The sequence below is a fragment of the Helobdella robusta genome (assembly GCF_000326865.2).
Source record: "Helobdella robusta unplaced genomic scaffold HELROscaffold_117, whole genome shotgun sequence".
Lineage (NCBI taxonomy): Eukaryota > Metazoa > Annelida > Clitellata > Rhynchobdellida > Glossiphoniidae > Helobdella > Helobdella robusta.
The window spans coordinates 56,582-71,897 of record NW_008703650.1 but is presented as its reverse complement, the minus strand read 5'-3'; the positions used below and the strand labels follow the sequence as shown (position 1 = coordinate 71,897).

At 31.8% G+C, this 15,316-nt stretch overlaps 2 protein-coding genes across 2 annotated transcripts; one reads left to right on the top strand and one right to left on the bottom strand.

Moving 5' to 3' along the window:
* Nucleotides 1-7,251: 7,251 nt before the first annotated feature.
* Nucleotides 7,252-9,801, top strand: HELRODRAFT_183738 (hypothetical protein; the record flags this gene model as incomplete). The annotated part of the gene is made up of 1 exon (XM_009013324.1): nt 7,252-9,801. The coding sequence occupies one exon, from the start codon at nt 7,252-7,254 to the stop codon at nt 9,799-9,801; it is 2,550 nt and encodes an 849-aa protein (XP_009011572.1).
* Nucleotides 9,802-12,242: 2,441 nt separating this feature from the next.
* HELRODRAFT_158207 (hypothetical protein) lies at nt 12,243-14,652 on the bottom strand (the record flags this gene model as incomplete). The annotated part of the gene is made up of 5 exons (XM_009013323.1): nt 12,243-12,411; nt 12,798-12,982; nt 13,167-13,349; nt 14,154-14,330; nt 14,554-14,652. 5 exons carry the CDS (start codon nt 14,650-14,652, stop codon nt 12,243-12,245), a joined length of 813 nt encoding a protein of 270 aa, XP_009011571.1.
* Nucleotides 14,653-15,316: the final 664 nt, after the last annotated feature.

Sequence of the window (15,316 nt, the reverse complement as noted above, 5' to 3'; positions counted from 1 at the left end):
CATCACGGTTGTAACAGTGGTAGTGATGATAACGATGACGGCGATTGTTATGATGACGATGACGTCATCACAATGAAGACGAAAGGAATGGCGCACTGGAATATTACCGGTGTTAAAAGTGCCCTAGCAAATTTGTCTACGGTCTAAAATTCGTAATTGCTTTGGCCATTGCTAATGCTATTATTGTTTCTAGTATAATTATAATTGTAATTAAAATTATTTTTAAGCTTATTATTATTATTAATGTTATTTCCATTTATATTGTCGATGCCCTTTATTATTATTATTATTACTATAATTATTATTATTATTATATCGAAATTCACTGCAAACCTCCCAGAAGTACTGTTCAAATTTGTTAGGAGAAGTCTCATCCAACAACTCCCCACAAATGCAAATTTGTTCAAATGGGGCAAATCATCAACGGCTGACTGTCCATTGTGCAAAGCGCGGCAAACAAACAAACATGTTCTGTCTAATTGCAATTCGGTGGCAGCACTGAAAAGATTCACAACGCGTCACAACAAAATTTTAAACATAATTATAGAAAGGTTGAAAGCATGCGCGGGCCCAGAGGTTTCGATATATGCAGATGTGGACTATGATGGGATCCCTCCAGTGTCTTGTCTCTTCAAATTCCTACGTTCTGACAACGCAATACTTCGTGACGACACAATAGAAATATTAGAGCTGACGGTCTGCCATAAATCCAACCTACTCAACTCAAAAAAATATAAAACCATCAAATACTCAGAAAATCTCAAAAATAATTTGCATGACAATTAAATACACCTGAAAATAATAGTTAATACTTTTGAAATTTCAACATTGGGCTTTTGCAATTTTTTAAATTTATTATTAATCAATAACATTTGGTCAGATCAATTTCATAATAACCTTATTAACTCTGTAATACCGTCATCTTATGCCATCTACTGTGAACGCAATAACAATTGAACTGTTCGTTTAAAACTAATCATATCTCGTTGTACTCGTTTATTTCAAATGATGAGCATCGTAGAATACCACTGTATTTAATTTAATTTAAATCAATTTATCTATTTTATTTTATTTTATTAGATTTTAATTAGACTTTTATCTCATTTTACTATATTTCATATTTTTCTAGAAATAAAAGAGAGTTCACATTATTATTATTATTATTGTTGTTGTTGTTGTTGTTGTTGTTGTTGTTGTTGTTGTTGTTGTTGTTGTTGTTGTTGTTGTTGTTGTTGTTGTTGTTGTTGTTGTTATTATTGTTCTCATCGTTGATGTTTGTTTTTGTAAATTAGTTCTTATCACCTTTCTACTTTTCACCATTCACTGTGGACAGCAGTACTTACTCTCAGAAATGTTCATCACTCATTACTAAGAAGGGGAAGAGGCCAAAATTTTGAAAATGTTCAAAATTAAAATTTTATGGGTGGTCGGGCCAAAACAAAATTTGTGGTAGCGTGGCTGGCGACCTTTTTTTTGCTTATCACCTCCACTTTTTGGTTGATTTTCTACCTAAAATGGTCCTTCTTCATCTACTGCCTCTTCTAAATCTGCCACTGATTGCTATTATTAGTAACTATTAAACTATTAATATTATTGCGATCGCTAATGTAACTGTACGTAGTTGAACCGGCTGGTGATATGATGTCAGCATCTTCAGGATCTTGTATAACTGTTTCTGTTTTATTTTCGTTTATCATTTCATTAGATGATTTTTTTCCAAAGGCCGATCATATTTTTCCAATCATATCCGCTTTGTGTTAATTGATCTTGTCATTTTGTTGGTCGAATCTTCTATTTAGTTCTTCCATAGGATTTGATAAGTCGAACTCATCAGGTTCGTTACCTTCAATTTTCAGAGCGTCCCTTAGACGGTTTATCAAAACTGCCTTCACTTTTTCGGGTCGATGTTTCTTTCTTGTAGCTCCTTCCTCAAGTTAGTTGTATTGAGTTCTTCCAATGCTGGCATTCTTTTTGCAGAAAGTTTCGGTCTACCAAAAATCTTACTTCTGGCACCCACTAATGATGTAACTTTAAAGATCTCTACATTTTCAACAGCTACTGCTGTAGCTTCCAACGATCGTCAAGTGTTCGTTATTCCGAAGGTTCAAGATTTCTGATTGATGAACACAACTGCTTCAAACGCAAATTTTGATGAACGTTTATTTGAATGCCAACAGTAATAAAAACAATAAACTAATTTAAGTAACTACATAAATCACATTTACGACTTCGCCTCAAACCTTGCTATTGATTTCGCTACTCCTATCCCTTAGATACAAGAGATTCTGGCAATCCAAAGATATTAAATTAGATATTACTATAATTTTTATTATTCATATTTACTTGTGCATCTTCAATTAAAATAACATCTATTATAATATATATAAAGATATGTAAAAAAAATTAAAAAAATTAATGACAGCACTCTCACTTAAATGGCCGCAAACGCGCCACTGTGTAGTAATCTACACGACTTTTACACCACTAATGTTGTTTCTTGACTGTGTCGTTCTATTTTTATGATGTTATACTGCTAATGTTTTTGCTCTATCATATGCACTGTCACTGTTAATGTCATATTGTTAAAGATTGGAAGTGACAGGTTTTTTGTTTTGTTAAGAAGAAATTTTTATTTTCCTGATGTTCGTCTTTTTGTGATTCTGCTTGTTATGTATTCAATTTGGTTAAGTTTGTGCCTAGGACGGTTATCCATGTTAAAAGCTGAAACAGAAATTAATGGTTGTTCAACTATATTGAATTGAATCTTCATCGAGTTTATCAATATAAAAAGAGGTTGATGAAACTTTCCATGTTTCAATCTCAATATTATTGTTTCATTGTTTGACGCAGTATATTTTTTTACTCATATTATTATTATTATTTGAAAGATGACCAAAAAAGATAAACTTGTTGATAGGCCACCCTTAACTAAAAAAAAATTCTAACTAAAAATGTAACAGAAATGTCAAATACATTACACAAATTGCGCTGTTAATAAATATGGTGATATAAAGCGATGTTGAAGCTAATCAAAGACATACTTAATATACGTAATATATAATATATGATTACATGAGTTTATTTTCGAATAGATTGTAGTTTCATGTTGAAATAAAATAATGAGATAAGTTACAGTAGTTACAATAAATTTTCAAAATTCAGTTTTGTGAAAACTAATTGAAAAATTTTTTTGTCTCAATGATTTAATGAGCTCTTTGGTATGCTTTCACATGTGCAAGACTTGATGATGGAAAAAATATAAAAAGAAATATTTCATTTAAACAGTATTATTCATTAAATTATTAAGAAAATAGAAGGGTTTCCACGTAAACAAATTAAAACTATTTCAACTGAAACATAATTAAAATATAATAATATACTTTCACGTCAAAAATTTATATAATTGAAATAAAATAAATACCTGTTTAAATCCTCAAAATTATTCATCTTTATATTCTAGTAAAAGAAAAAAATAACCAGAAACGATTTTTTGCATAAAGATTCATCCAAACACTAACGCCAACAACACTAATATTCTGCCGAACATAGCCCAAAAGACGCACGAATCTATCACGATTCTTAACGGAACAACATGTTAATACTATCTGCTGGGTAGCGTACGGTGGTATATAAGCGTGAATCTATAGCATAATGTATGAATGCTATACATTCAAATTCTCGTTTATATATATATATATTCATATGTGTATGTGTGTGTGTGTTAGTGTATTTCTTTTATGTGCCTATATATCTGTATATGTGCATGTGTAGAATAAAATTTGTGTGGGTTGAAGAAAGTTATTTTACAAAGTAAGCAAGCAAGCCGTGGACAGATGTTCTAGATTTGAGTGGCAATCAGACTATAAAAACGTAACTGAATTTGATCAATGTGCATGTTGTGTGTGTGTTGTGTGTGTGTGCATGTTGTGTGTGTGTTGTGTGTGTTGTATGTGTTTGTGTTTGTGTGTGTGTGTGTGTGTGTGTGTGTGTGTTTGTGTGTACATAATATATTGTTGTAATCCTTGACCTCGTAACTACCAACCCCGATGTTATAACTCTAATTATAATTTAAGATATAATTTGAAGTTTTTTATATTTCCAACACCAGTGTTGTAGCTTCCAACGATTGTCATGTGTTCATTATTCTGTAGGTTCAAGATTTCCGAGAGATGAACACAACTGCTTCAAACGCAAACTTTGTTGAACGTTTACTTGAATGCCAACAGTTATAGAAACAATAAACTAATCCTAGTAACCACATAGGTCACATTTAGGACTTCGCTTTCTCTGCTGGAAACCTGACTACACAATCACAAATACAATATTTCTTTACACTCCATGGTTTACAATCCAAAGATTACGGATATAGCAAAGACAACAATAATTGAATAATAAATAATATAGCGCATTTCGACTATTCCTGCGGTTATAATAATATATTAAATGTAAAAGGAATTACAATCTGCAACAAAAAATGAAATAAATATTTTGACGATGATAATTGCTGAAATGCCGCTATGCTGCAAAGAAGCAGACGAATTACTACTACTCTACTAATATTTGACGTCAAACTCATTACAAAAAAAGTTTATGCGTGCTCTCATGATTTCTGTAGATCTCTTAATAAGAAGATATTGAAAAAATATCATCACAAGCTGATTATGATGATGTTTTTGATAACAGCACTGAGTAGGTATAAGTAGTTTCTTCATGTCATAACCGATTGACCTTATATAATTTTTAGCATAATTTATTATTTCATAATTGTTTCTGTATTTCAGTGTAAAAATAAAACATAACAACAAATTTTAAACAAAAAGTTGAAAAAAAAAATTTTTTTTTGGAGCTGCGACCTCAGAACCCTTCGATTCCTCCTCTCCTCAGTGGTACAGAAGTTATTCGATAAAATTAAATTTGTCATCAAAAAGTCAACATTTTAAAACTACAGTATGAATATTTTGCCATATATTATACTTTGGATGTAATTGAAATTAACTATGAACTGACACATGCACACACACATACACACGCACACAACCGTCCAATACAGTTTATTGTTTGAATCTCACTAAGTAGACCGAGTTACTCTGTTCCTTGTGTTACATCGTTGAAAAATAAATCAGCAAAAACCCCATTGTGTGAAACGAAGTAAATTTGAATTATAATCATTTGCATAAGTTCAATCTTTTATTTGAGTTCTGTTTACAATCAACTGGTAGATTTAAATATTTTTTCTTGTTTTTTAATTCCTTCTATAAAATATGAGCAAAAGCAAAGAAATTGCAATATTAAGAAGACATTTAATATTGCAATATTTTTGTTTTTGCTCACATTGTATACAAAAAAAAGCAGGCGCTTTAGAAATAAATTGTGCGACCGCATTTGAGATTAACAGCTTGTAAGAAATGAGGTTTTCTAAGCTTATTATGCATCGCTTTGTGACATTCGGTCTCGTGCTGGCCTTCCTAAGATCTTTTCATGCTTCCTATATTTTTTTTTGAAATATGAGCAAAAGCAAAGTTTTTGCAATATTATTTGCTTTATCTAAAAACAAAATGTTGCAAAGCCTTATTGTAGATTAAGAGCTTGAAAGAAATGAGATTTTCTAAGTTATCATGCATCATTCTATAACATTCAGTCTCGTGCTGGCTGAAAATCTATTAGGAATTTTTATTTATTAGCAAGAAACATTTTCAACTTTATTTTTTCAACAATGAAATTTTAGTAAAAAAAATATTCGTATGAGGTTCGTTCAAACTTTTTCAATCGTGCTCAAACTGGTTAAAAAACTCCCCAGGTGACATTAAGTTACAAAACTATTGGAGTATATTTTTAAAGATCATTTTATAAGTTACTTTGATACAAATGGTATGCTGAATTGCAGAGAGTATGGCATTGTGAAGAATCTTTCCACGACTCGTCAATTAATGAAATTAAAAGATGTTCAGACGAGCGCTATTGACGAAGGTCTGGATCTTGATGTTATTTATATAAATTTTTATATAAATTCTGCTTGTTGTTATTCACTGCTTGAATGCTTATGACATAAATACTTTTTCGGTCAGTTGGGTTATGGAATATTTGCAGGATAGAAGATCTAGCTCTAGCGTGAGGGTTAATAATTTTTTATCGAAGAGGATTGAAGTCAGAAGTATTAAAACCGCTTTTGTTCATTGTTCATGTGAAGTGAATGGGGCATGTTCGTTCATTGTTCAGTATACTGATGATGCAAAGCTTTTTCATTCATGATAAGTCCATCATTTATTTATGTTATGTTTGTACGGTTCTTAAATTATTTTGTTGAAACAAATTTATTTTTCAAGTTATATAAAAATACAAAATTTTATTTGTAATTTTACATAATATTACTTACTCTCTAAATATGGCTGAAAGCAAATGTATTGGTATATTACATAGAAAAATATTTCAACAGTCATCTTCCATGTTATTAGTTGCACCAACTTTAAGTTCATTGGTTTCGTTTAGTTTTTATGCGAAAGAATAGTTTTGTATTGTAAAAAAATAAATGGATGGAGATGTCGTTTTCAGTTGAAAGATCCACTTTTCGAGGAACTTCTTCATCATCATTGTAATTTAGGAATTCTCCAGGCATACATCAGGCTGGTTGCCATTGTTTTATTTATTAAATTAATTAATGATGATTCAGATTTCTTTATGATTTATTATTTATTTATTTGCTAAATTTAATTTTTCAGTTTTTTGGTTAGTTTCATTTAAAATTTAATTAAATCAAACGATTTTATATGGGATAGGCTTTTAGACTTTTAGAGTGTTATTGTATGTACTGTACTAACTATTTTACTAATGTACTTGATCTCTCATTAAAAAAAATATACTTTGAAAAAAACTACAATTCATTTTCTTTTTATGATATTTTATTTTATAGTTTTTTCTTTATGTTATTTATTTTTTATTTTAAAAAAATATTTAAAAAAACTGTTTCATAACATAAAGTACATATCATTCATCAACTTATCCTGGTTTATAATTAATAATTAATTATTGTAATTTTTATAAATTTATATTATATTTTTGAATAACAATTTCATTGTTGAATAATAATTCTAGTGTTTAACTATTTGTATTTTGTACAAGTTACTTTTATTCAATTAAAATTAAAACAACAGTTCAATTTCTTGTAATTCTCTAATGCCATGAACACTTTTAATTTGTTAACTATTATTTCAGTAGAGATTTTTAATAAAATTTTTTTAAATTTATTCTCTAGATATGGGTATCATTTTTTCAAAGATTGGTGGATATTTTGCAAGAAAAATAGACAACTGTAAATGTGCAATCAGAAACAAAATAGATGACACCAAGCAAGCAATCAGAAATAAAATTAATGACATTAAAAACAGCATTAATAACAAAATTAACTCTTGCATTAATGGTGTTAAATGCTGTCTGAGAAGCAGAAGAGATGACCTGGTGAATGGAGTTTTGGGAGTTAGGGATGGAATATACAACAGAATAACCAGAATAAAAAACCAAATCTGTGATACATGCAGAAACATTAGAGACAACATTTATGGGAAGATAAGATATGTACGAGATTCAGTCGTGGGTGCTAAAAATGCCGTAGTTGATGCGGTTGTGTCAACGAAAAACAGCGTTGTTGGAAGGTACAATGCAGTTAAAAACAACACTTACATGAGGTATCGACGAGTTAGGGATGCCAAACTAACAAAAATTCAAAAAGTTGAGTACTCGGTAGTAGTCATAATCTTGCTCTTCGTGATGTATGTCATGCTGGCAACTGCTTATAATATTTACTATGAGGATTACAATTCCGCTCAACAGAGAATGATCACGATCTACGACAATACCTGCATAGTAACCAACTTCACATTTGAATACACTTGTTTATCTCTACAGTATGCCTGGCTAGGTAGCAAGTTTTGCAGCTACCATGCCTGGCAGTTCATACAATATGTATCCATATACACATACGAAATGTTACTGACCATCAAGCACCATTTCTACGAGGCCTCTAAATCATTTTTTGAATTCATTGTGCAAACTCTAAAAATGTTCTGCCTGTACATCTGGTGGTTGTTGCAGCAACTGGCTGAATATTTATACATAGCTGCCTCATTTGCTGGCCACTACCTACATAAAGTAAGTTGCATTGCTTATGAACACACAAAACATGGAACACTCATAGCTTCTGGTTATGCCAGAGAAGGTGCCAAAATATCATTTCAGTATTCAAAGATTGGTTGTGCATATGCTTTTGAACATGGCAGTGTGTTCTTGAAGGATTTCAGCAAAAAAGCCTTTAAGTACCTTGTCTACCTTGCAACCGACTTTCGACACGCTTCTGTGGAGACCATTTACTGGTTGAGGGAAAATGGACAGGTAGCCATTGTTTGGTTGTCCACCAGCTCGTACCACTTCATCTGTCTCTGCATCAGCTACACATATGATTTTATTGTTTTTGCTTATTATGGCTTCTTCGATCTCATTGGCTGGTTGTATGACTCGAGTTTTATACTGGCTGATCTAATTTCTGACTTTGCAGTGAATGCTTGTCAGATGGCTCTCGATTTAAGTGTACAGGCTTGTGTTAAAGTCCAAGAAATAGCTGTACATACGTATGATTATGTTGTGACGGCCTCAATAGCAATATATGAGACTGTAGTCACAACTTGCATCAATGTGTATGATTGGCTAGTCAATACATACTACGACGTTATTGATTGGTCCATCTATATTTATGAAGTTTTAAAAACATTCATGAATGACCACGGATTTGTTTGGATGTCAAAAATAAATTCAGTCATCGTCAACATCGTAACGTTCCTCTCGAGAAGTCTCTACAAGTTCTTCTCAGATCTCTGTCTCCTGGTCAGCAAACTAGTCTACGCCATATCCGAGAAGATATACACGTTGGTCTACTACGTCATCACGTTGTCGTACAACCTCATCTTCCTCCTCATCAGCAGCTTCAGACTGCTGATCACCACGCTCATGGTGTGCATGAGGTGGTTGTTTGGTAGCATCATCTGGCTCATGTTGATGGCTGGTAGGACCTACTCGTCATTCATGAACACCTACAATTACTACAGGGAGCTTCTCTTCCTAGCTTTCATCTCCTTACTCACCTTCTACTCTGTGGGAGTGGCCAAGGATAGAAAGCGGTCCGAGAAAGTGGTGATGATGACGTTGTTGGGAAGAGATAGTGATGAAATGGAAGTTGAGGATGAGGATGATGGTGACGATGATGATGACGACGAAGATGATGGTGGCAATGAAGATGTTGAGGGTGATGAAGATAATGGAAATGACAAAATCAAAAATTACAAGGATGAAGTTGGTGATGACGATGTCAGCAATAAACAAGTCAAATGTGATAAAAAAGTGACTTATGGTGAAGACAATCTTGGTGATGGTGATGCTATGGTAAGCATTAAACTGCAGACGAAAACAGACAATGTTGAATCTCAGATGAATTTGAGTGAGTCATCTTTTAAAAAGGTTGGTGATGAGGATGGTGAAGATGTAGTTGGTAGTTGTGTGGCTGATGTTGCTGACACACCCATCGATGAAAACATTACAAACGTTTCAAACATCTCTGCTGAATCAAACAAAAGCAATGTCAACAAAGATGTGAAAGTCATTGATGCGGTGGATGCAAAAGCTGCTGAAGATAATTTGAAGCCTACATCAAGTGCTCAAGTTAACCAAGCTGCTTCACAGGGAACTGTAAATAAACCTGATGACGATATCATTAAACAAATTGAGAAAGAAACTAAATCAGATGAAAGTTACAGTTGACGTTGAATGGCTCCTTTTCAGACGGTGTAAGTCCTTTTTTCTTAGCTTTTGGTTAACATTTTCTCTTGATTGTAAAAATGACATGAAAACATTTATTGCACATGCTTTTTCATAATTTTTTGTCAAGTTTTATAATTCAAACCGTTTGTGCTTACTGCTTTAAAAATTTCAATTAGCTCTATATTCATTTAATCTGCATTTCACTTTAGGATATTTTCAACCAGTTGACTCAAATGTGGTTGCCATTTTGTCACACATGGGGATTAGGCTTTTCATTCAATTTAAAACTCTATTTAATCTAATGCACTTAAACGCCGTTCACAACGTAATCCTAAAATGAATTTGCATAAAAAATGTTTCTTCATCACCACAACATCATATCCATTCAAACAGATATCATTTTTATGATTTAAATTCACATATTGGCAGGAATCTGCTTGACTTAGCACAAGATAAAAAAACATGTGTTGCTGATATGCAGATAGATTAGTAACAAACAATGATGTTGATGAAGATGTTCCACAAAGAAAATTCACAAAGAAATTCACGTCTGGTAATTAAAGGATAGTGATGGAAACAAGGCTGATGATAATAAATATAAATTATGTTAATGATACTGAAGGAAAATGATCATAGTGGTTATAAAAATAAATTATGATTAAAAAAGATTATGTTAAGAAAGGAAAAATAATGACAACCGAATTAAAAGTCTAATGATATTCGTCAAGTGTCTTCAGACTTGAACGTCACCATCATCATCATCACAATCAGCATCATCATCACAATCAACATCACCATCATCACATCATTAATGTTCTTATGTGTTTTAATGGGATTAAGAGACCTGCCTGCATCTTTTTCAATGTTCTTCATCATACTGGATCAACAACATCACGCCATCAATTCATTCTTTTGTTTATAATTCATCTTTGTGCATCAACATTCGCTGAGAATTCATCCATAGGTTTAAAATCACGCCATAATGTTGTTCTTCTAAACCTTCTTTTCATATCCCTGTACATTTTGTTTAAACCATTTTGTGGCTTTCTTGAAATTTTATCAAAAAATGATTATTTGCTGTGCCAGTGTATTTTCATGTATAATATATATGTAAATATATTACATGTAAATTTATATATATAAATGTGTGCGCGTGTATATATATATATATATATATATATATATGTGTGTGTGTGTGTGTGTGTGTGTGTGTGTGTGTGTGTGTATAAATGCATGAGTTTGTGTGCATGTTTGTCTATACCGTATGCATGCTTGTTTATGTGTTTACAATTGCACATATTCGGACAATGTAAATTTGTGTTGAATTTTCACACTGAACTAGGTTTGTGTGTAGTAGATTGAAATTTTTATTTGTCAAACTCGGAATCACAACATTGTATAATTAACTTTTTGTTGCTGGCTGTTTTTTGTTGTTTATTTGGGTGATTTTTTTGGTTGGCTAGTTTCTTCCGCGCCGGTATGGTGATTGTGACTCATGTCTTTTGTTTTGTTGTTACATCTAGTTTCTTATTCCGTTGTGTTGTTGTAACAAGGTATTTATTTATCTATTTATTTAACCAATATTTATTTAATTTTATTTCAACTTGATTGATTTTGCCAAAACTCATTATAGCTAAAAAACCTCAAGTCGATATTAATTCGCTTCCAAACAATATTGCTAGTATTAATAATAATGATGACAGACAGTAATGATGTGCTGTGATGGTGGTGATGAAGATATGAAATATGCGCTAGCTAGTGAATGCTTTTTTAACTGGTTGATTCGTTTCAATTTGTTTCAATATTTTATCAAGTTAACTCTCTTACCGATCTGATTTAATGCTCTGGAACTAAAAAAAATTCAAGTTCATTTGAATTGAAGTTATATTTTGAGGGATATTGTTTTAATGATAACTATTATAGTCAGGTATTATATTAGGATTTGGAAAAATTGGAAACACTGTAACAGTAAATCTGTTGCTTAAAGTGGATTTGTGGTTGTAGGCTTTTTGGTTCTCAATTCAACTGTCAATTTTAAATTCTGCAACTAAATTTTTTGAATCCAATTTTGTATTTTATAGGTTATTTCCTAAATAAAATTATTAAATTTAGACTTTATGATTTTTTACTTTTAAAAACATATTGCACTTTGAGTTGAGTATTTGGAGTGCCACTTAACATTGAAAGGAAACAAATGTAAAATAATGGACCTAAATTAAAATTTGTTGCAATTATTGAGTATCATTTAAAAAGAATTTATAATCTAACCACAACCAAGTCTATGAAATCTCAAAAAACTGTTTTTTAATACATGTTTCGCCCATGAATAAAACTTATTTACAATTAGAATAAGGCTGGTAAAATTTTTCAAATTAATTGTTCAGTTGGAACTAGCCTAGCTATAGTAATAAAGACATACTTCTAAATATTTCCTAAATACTTTAAAAATCAGGTCCCTGTCTCTTGTGAAAAATTAAAGTTTTGACGAACTGGATGACCTTGCTGGCGAAATTGTACGGGTCGTCGGCATGCACCCAGTGTCCTGCTCCCGATAGTTTAATAATTTCTGCCGATGGGAAGAACTGCTTGATCATTGGATGGTGTTTCTCACTGCATAAACAATAGATATGATATACCTATAAAATTATGATGGTAGTTAAAAGTTAGTGAGAAAGAAAAACTGTGCTGAATAAACTCGACTCCTCACGTGTCACAATCAGTCCTCAATGTTTAAAGATGCAAAAAAGATGTGGATAGATTATAATAAAATATTTTAAAAAGAATTTTAATGGGTGATTGCAAAGACAAACAAGAACATAAGTAAACACATATGAAGCTGGAGATCTGCCCATTTGCACCGTTCTTTTAAAAACAACCACAAATTTAATTTAGTTTTACGGTTAAGCGCAACCGTTATTATGATGGTGGAGTAGATTTCAGATTATGTTCAACACATATCAAGAAGTAACTTTAATTCCACCAAACGCTTGACCCACCTAAGCATACTGGAGAGACTTCCGCCAATGAATAACGTTCTACCATTATATGTCCGGCCTTGAAACTCTTGAAAAGTCATGAGATCTTGATAATGATCGTGAATGGATTGAAGGTTGAGTCTCCATGTCACTCTACCATCCTTCACTACCAGGTTGGTTAGCAGGAAGTCCCGGATCCTGGCATCCTGGTGTTGTTTTTGTTTGTTTGTTCGTGGTTGCGGTTGATGTGCAGCAAGCAACATGCAAGATATACAACTTCAGGAATAACAGCAGTCTGTTTCAAAGGAACAGACGATATAGTAGAGCACAGTACAGTAGAGAGCACGAACATGTACAACAACAACAGCTCCACAATAAACACTTGACTACCTGCACGGCTGTAGATAGTTGCTTGTTAGCCTCCTTCCTTGCTTGCACGATTGAAATATCTGGAGTTGCATCAAAGTTGATCTCCCTCATCTTCTGCAACATCTTCGGGAAAAAGTCCGTGTCTGCTGTCACTGACCGGCCAGGCACCATGTCCACAACTATCAAGCCTGACAACATGGAGGGCTGTCGAGGGTTCATGTTCACAAATGATGAGAGGATTCTTGAAATAGTAAGCAATATTTGTTCACAATTATTGAGAGCTTTATGCTCATGTTCACAAACTTGTTCATGCATTCATAAACATTTAAATATATTCACAATTGATCGAAGCGTAACTGTTTGTACGTAACAGATACAAAGGCACAATTGGAGAAAACTAAACTAAAGATGTTTTTAGTTTTTTACAATGTTTGATTTTGTATTTGATTGATGTAACGTGCACGAGATATAAATGGAGTGACTTTCATGTTTAATTTTGAATAAATTTGATACAATGACAGGACTCCATGACCATGTGGTCCGAGTTATTGCTAGCAAAAGAGAATCTGAAGTAATTGCATGGATAGTACAAAAAATTATTGGAGGGCAGAAATTTGAAGTTGCTGTTCACTTCCATGTTACTGACCGTGGAGGATGGAGATTCAAAAATTTTGTTGTATTTGGAAAAAACTTAAAATCAGAAAAGTGACAGCATCATCGAAAAAGATTTTTGATGTCTCAAAAATGAATTAGTCCACCCACTTGACTTGAAAATCTGGATAACATTTCTACCTTTCAAAAAAATAGCAGGAAATATCTTGAATATTTTTATCTATTAAACTTGCCATTGATTAAAACATTTTCATATTTTATCAAAAACAATTTGTGTAAATGATGTACAACTACAACCATTGTAGTTGGTATTTCTAGCCATTCCTAGTGGGAATAACATTTTAATAAAAATTCAAAAGTTTTGTCCACAAAAAATTAAAATAAAATCCAACTTACATTGTTTAATGCCATTGTCATGGCAATCTTGCCTCCCATGCTGTGCCCCATGACAACCACTCCCCCACTTAACTTCAAATCATCCAACAGTTTGATGACATCATCAGACATTGCCGGATATGTCATGTTGTTGTTGTGACCACTGTCACCATGGTTACGAGAATCTATGGAGATCACCTGTCAGGTAGGGTTAATTGTTGCAATCTCATGCTTTATTTAAATTTTCTATTCAAACAATATTTGTGGTTTAATTTTTTTTATAGAAATAAATTGTTAAAGTTAAAATACAAATTTATATTGTTTGACTGAGCATAAAACTAACTATTTATCACCTGGCAATAGCCAATAATAAAATTTATTATATGGTTCTAGATCTAACAAATACAAAATTGGCAAAAACTATCATATAACTTGCTTGAAGTGCAGCTTTGTTGGAAAATACTTTTGCCAAGGAATCAAAATTTTTCTTAGACCCAAACAGTCCATGGATGATGAGCATAGTCGGTTGAGACGTCTTTAACTGGTGCTTGTTCTGAAAGTTGCATACTGAATATGAAAGCTGGACTGGGGCTCTAAAGAAAAAGAATGAAATTGCCTAATTTTTAATATTTTTTTATATATAACAATGAGCATAAAACTTATAAAAATTTATTTATATTTTATATTTTTTAAAATGTGTAATTTATGTCGTTTATTAACTAAAAAAAAGACAATGAACAAGCAGAGTTAATAAATGAAAAGTGGGACCTGCCAAGCTAAAGTATATAAGATTTTAACATAAACGTTTTAATTTTTATTATTATTAACCTAAGATCACTTTTAAGTTTTTTTAAGGCTATTTAAAATTTGAAGTCTCACCTTCATCCTTATGTTATCTCACAAAAAAATTCGCCAAATGAATATTAAATAAAATAAAATAATAAAATAATTAATTTAATATTAATTTTAATATTTAAAATAAAAAAAATTAAAATTTTATTTTTTTAAATTTTTTAAAACTTTTTTAAATTTTTTAATTAAATATTAAAAATTAAATATAGATATAAAACAAGCAATCTAAATTAACTTTCTTAATGCAGAAAGCATCAAACTTCTGGTACAACAATAAATATGTGATGTCCTGATGACGGCTCTGACAAAATTTTTTAACATTTTGCATCAAT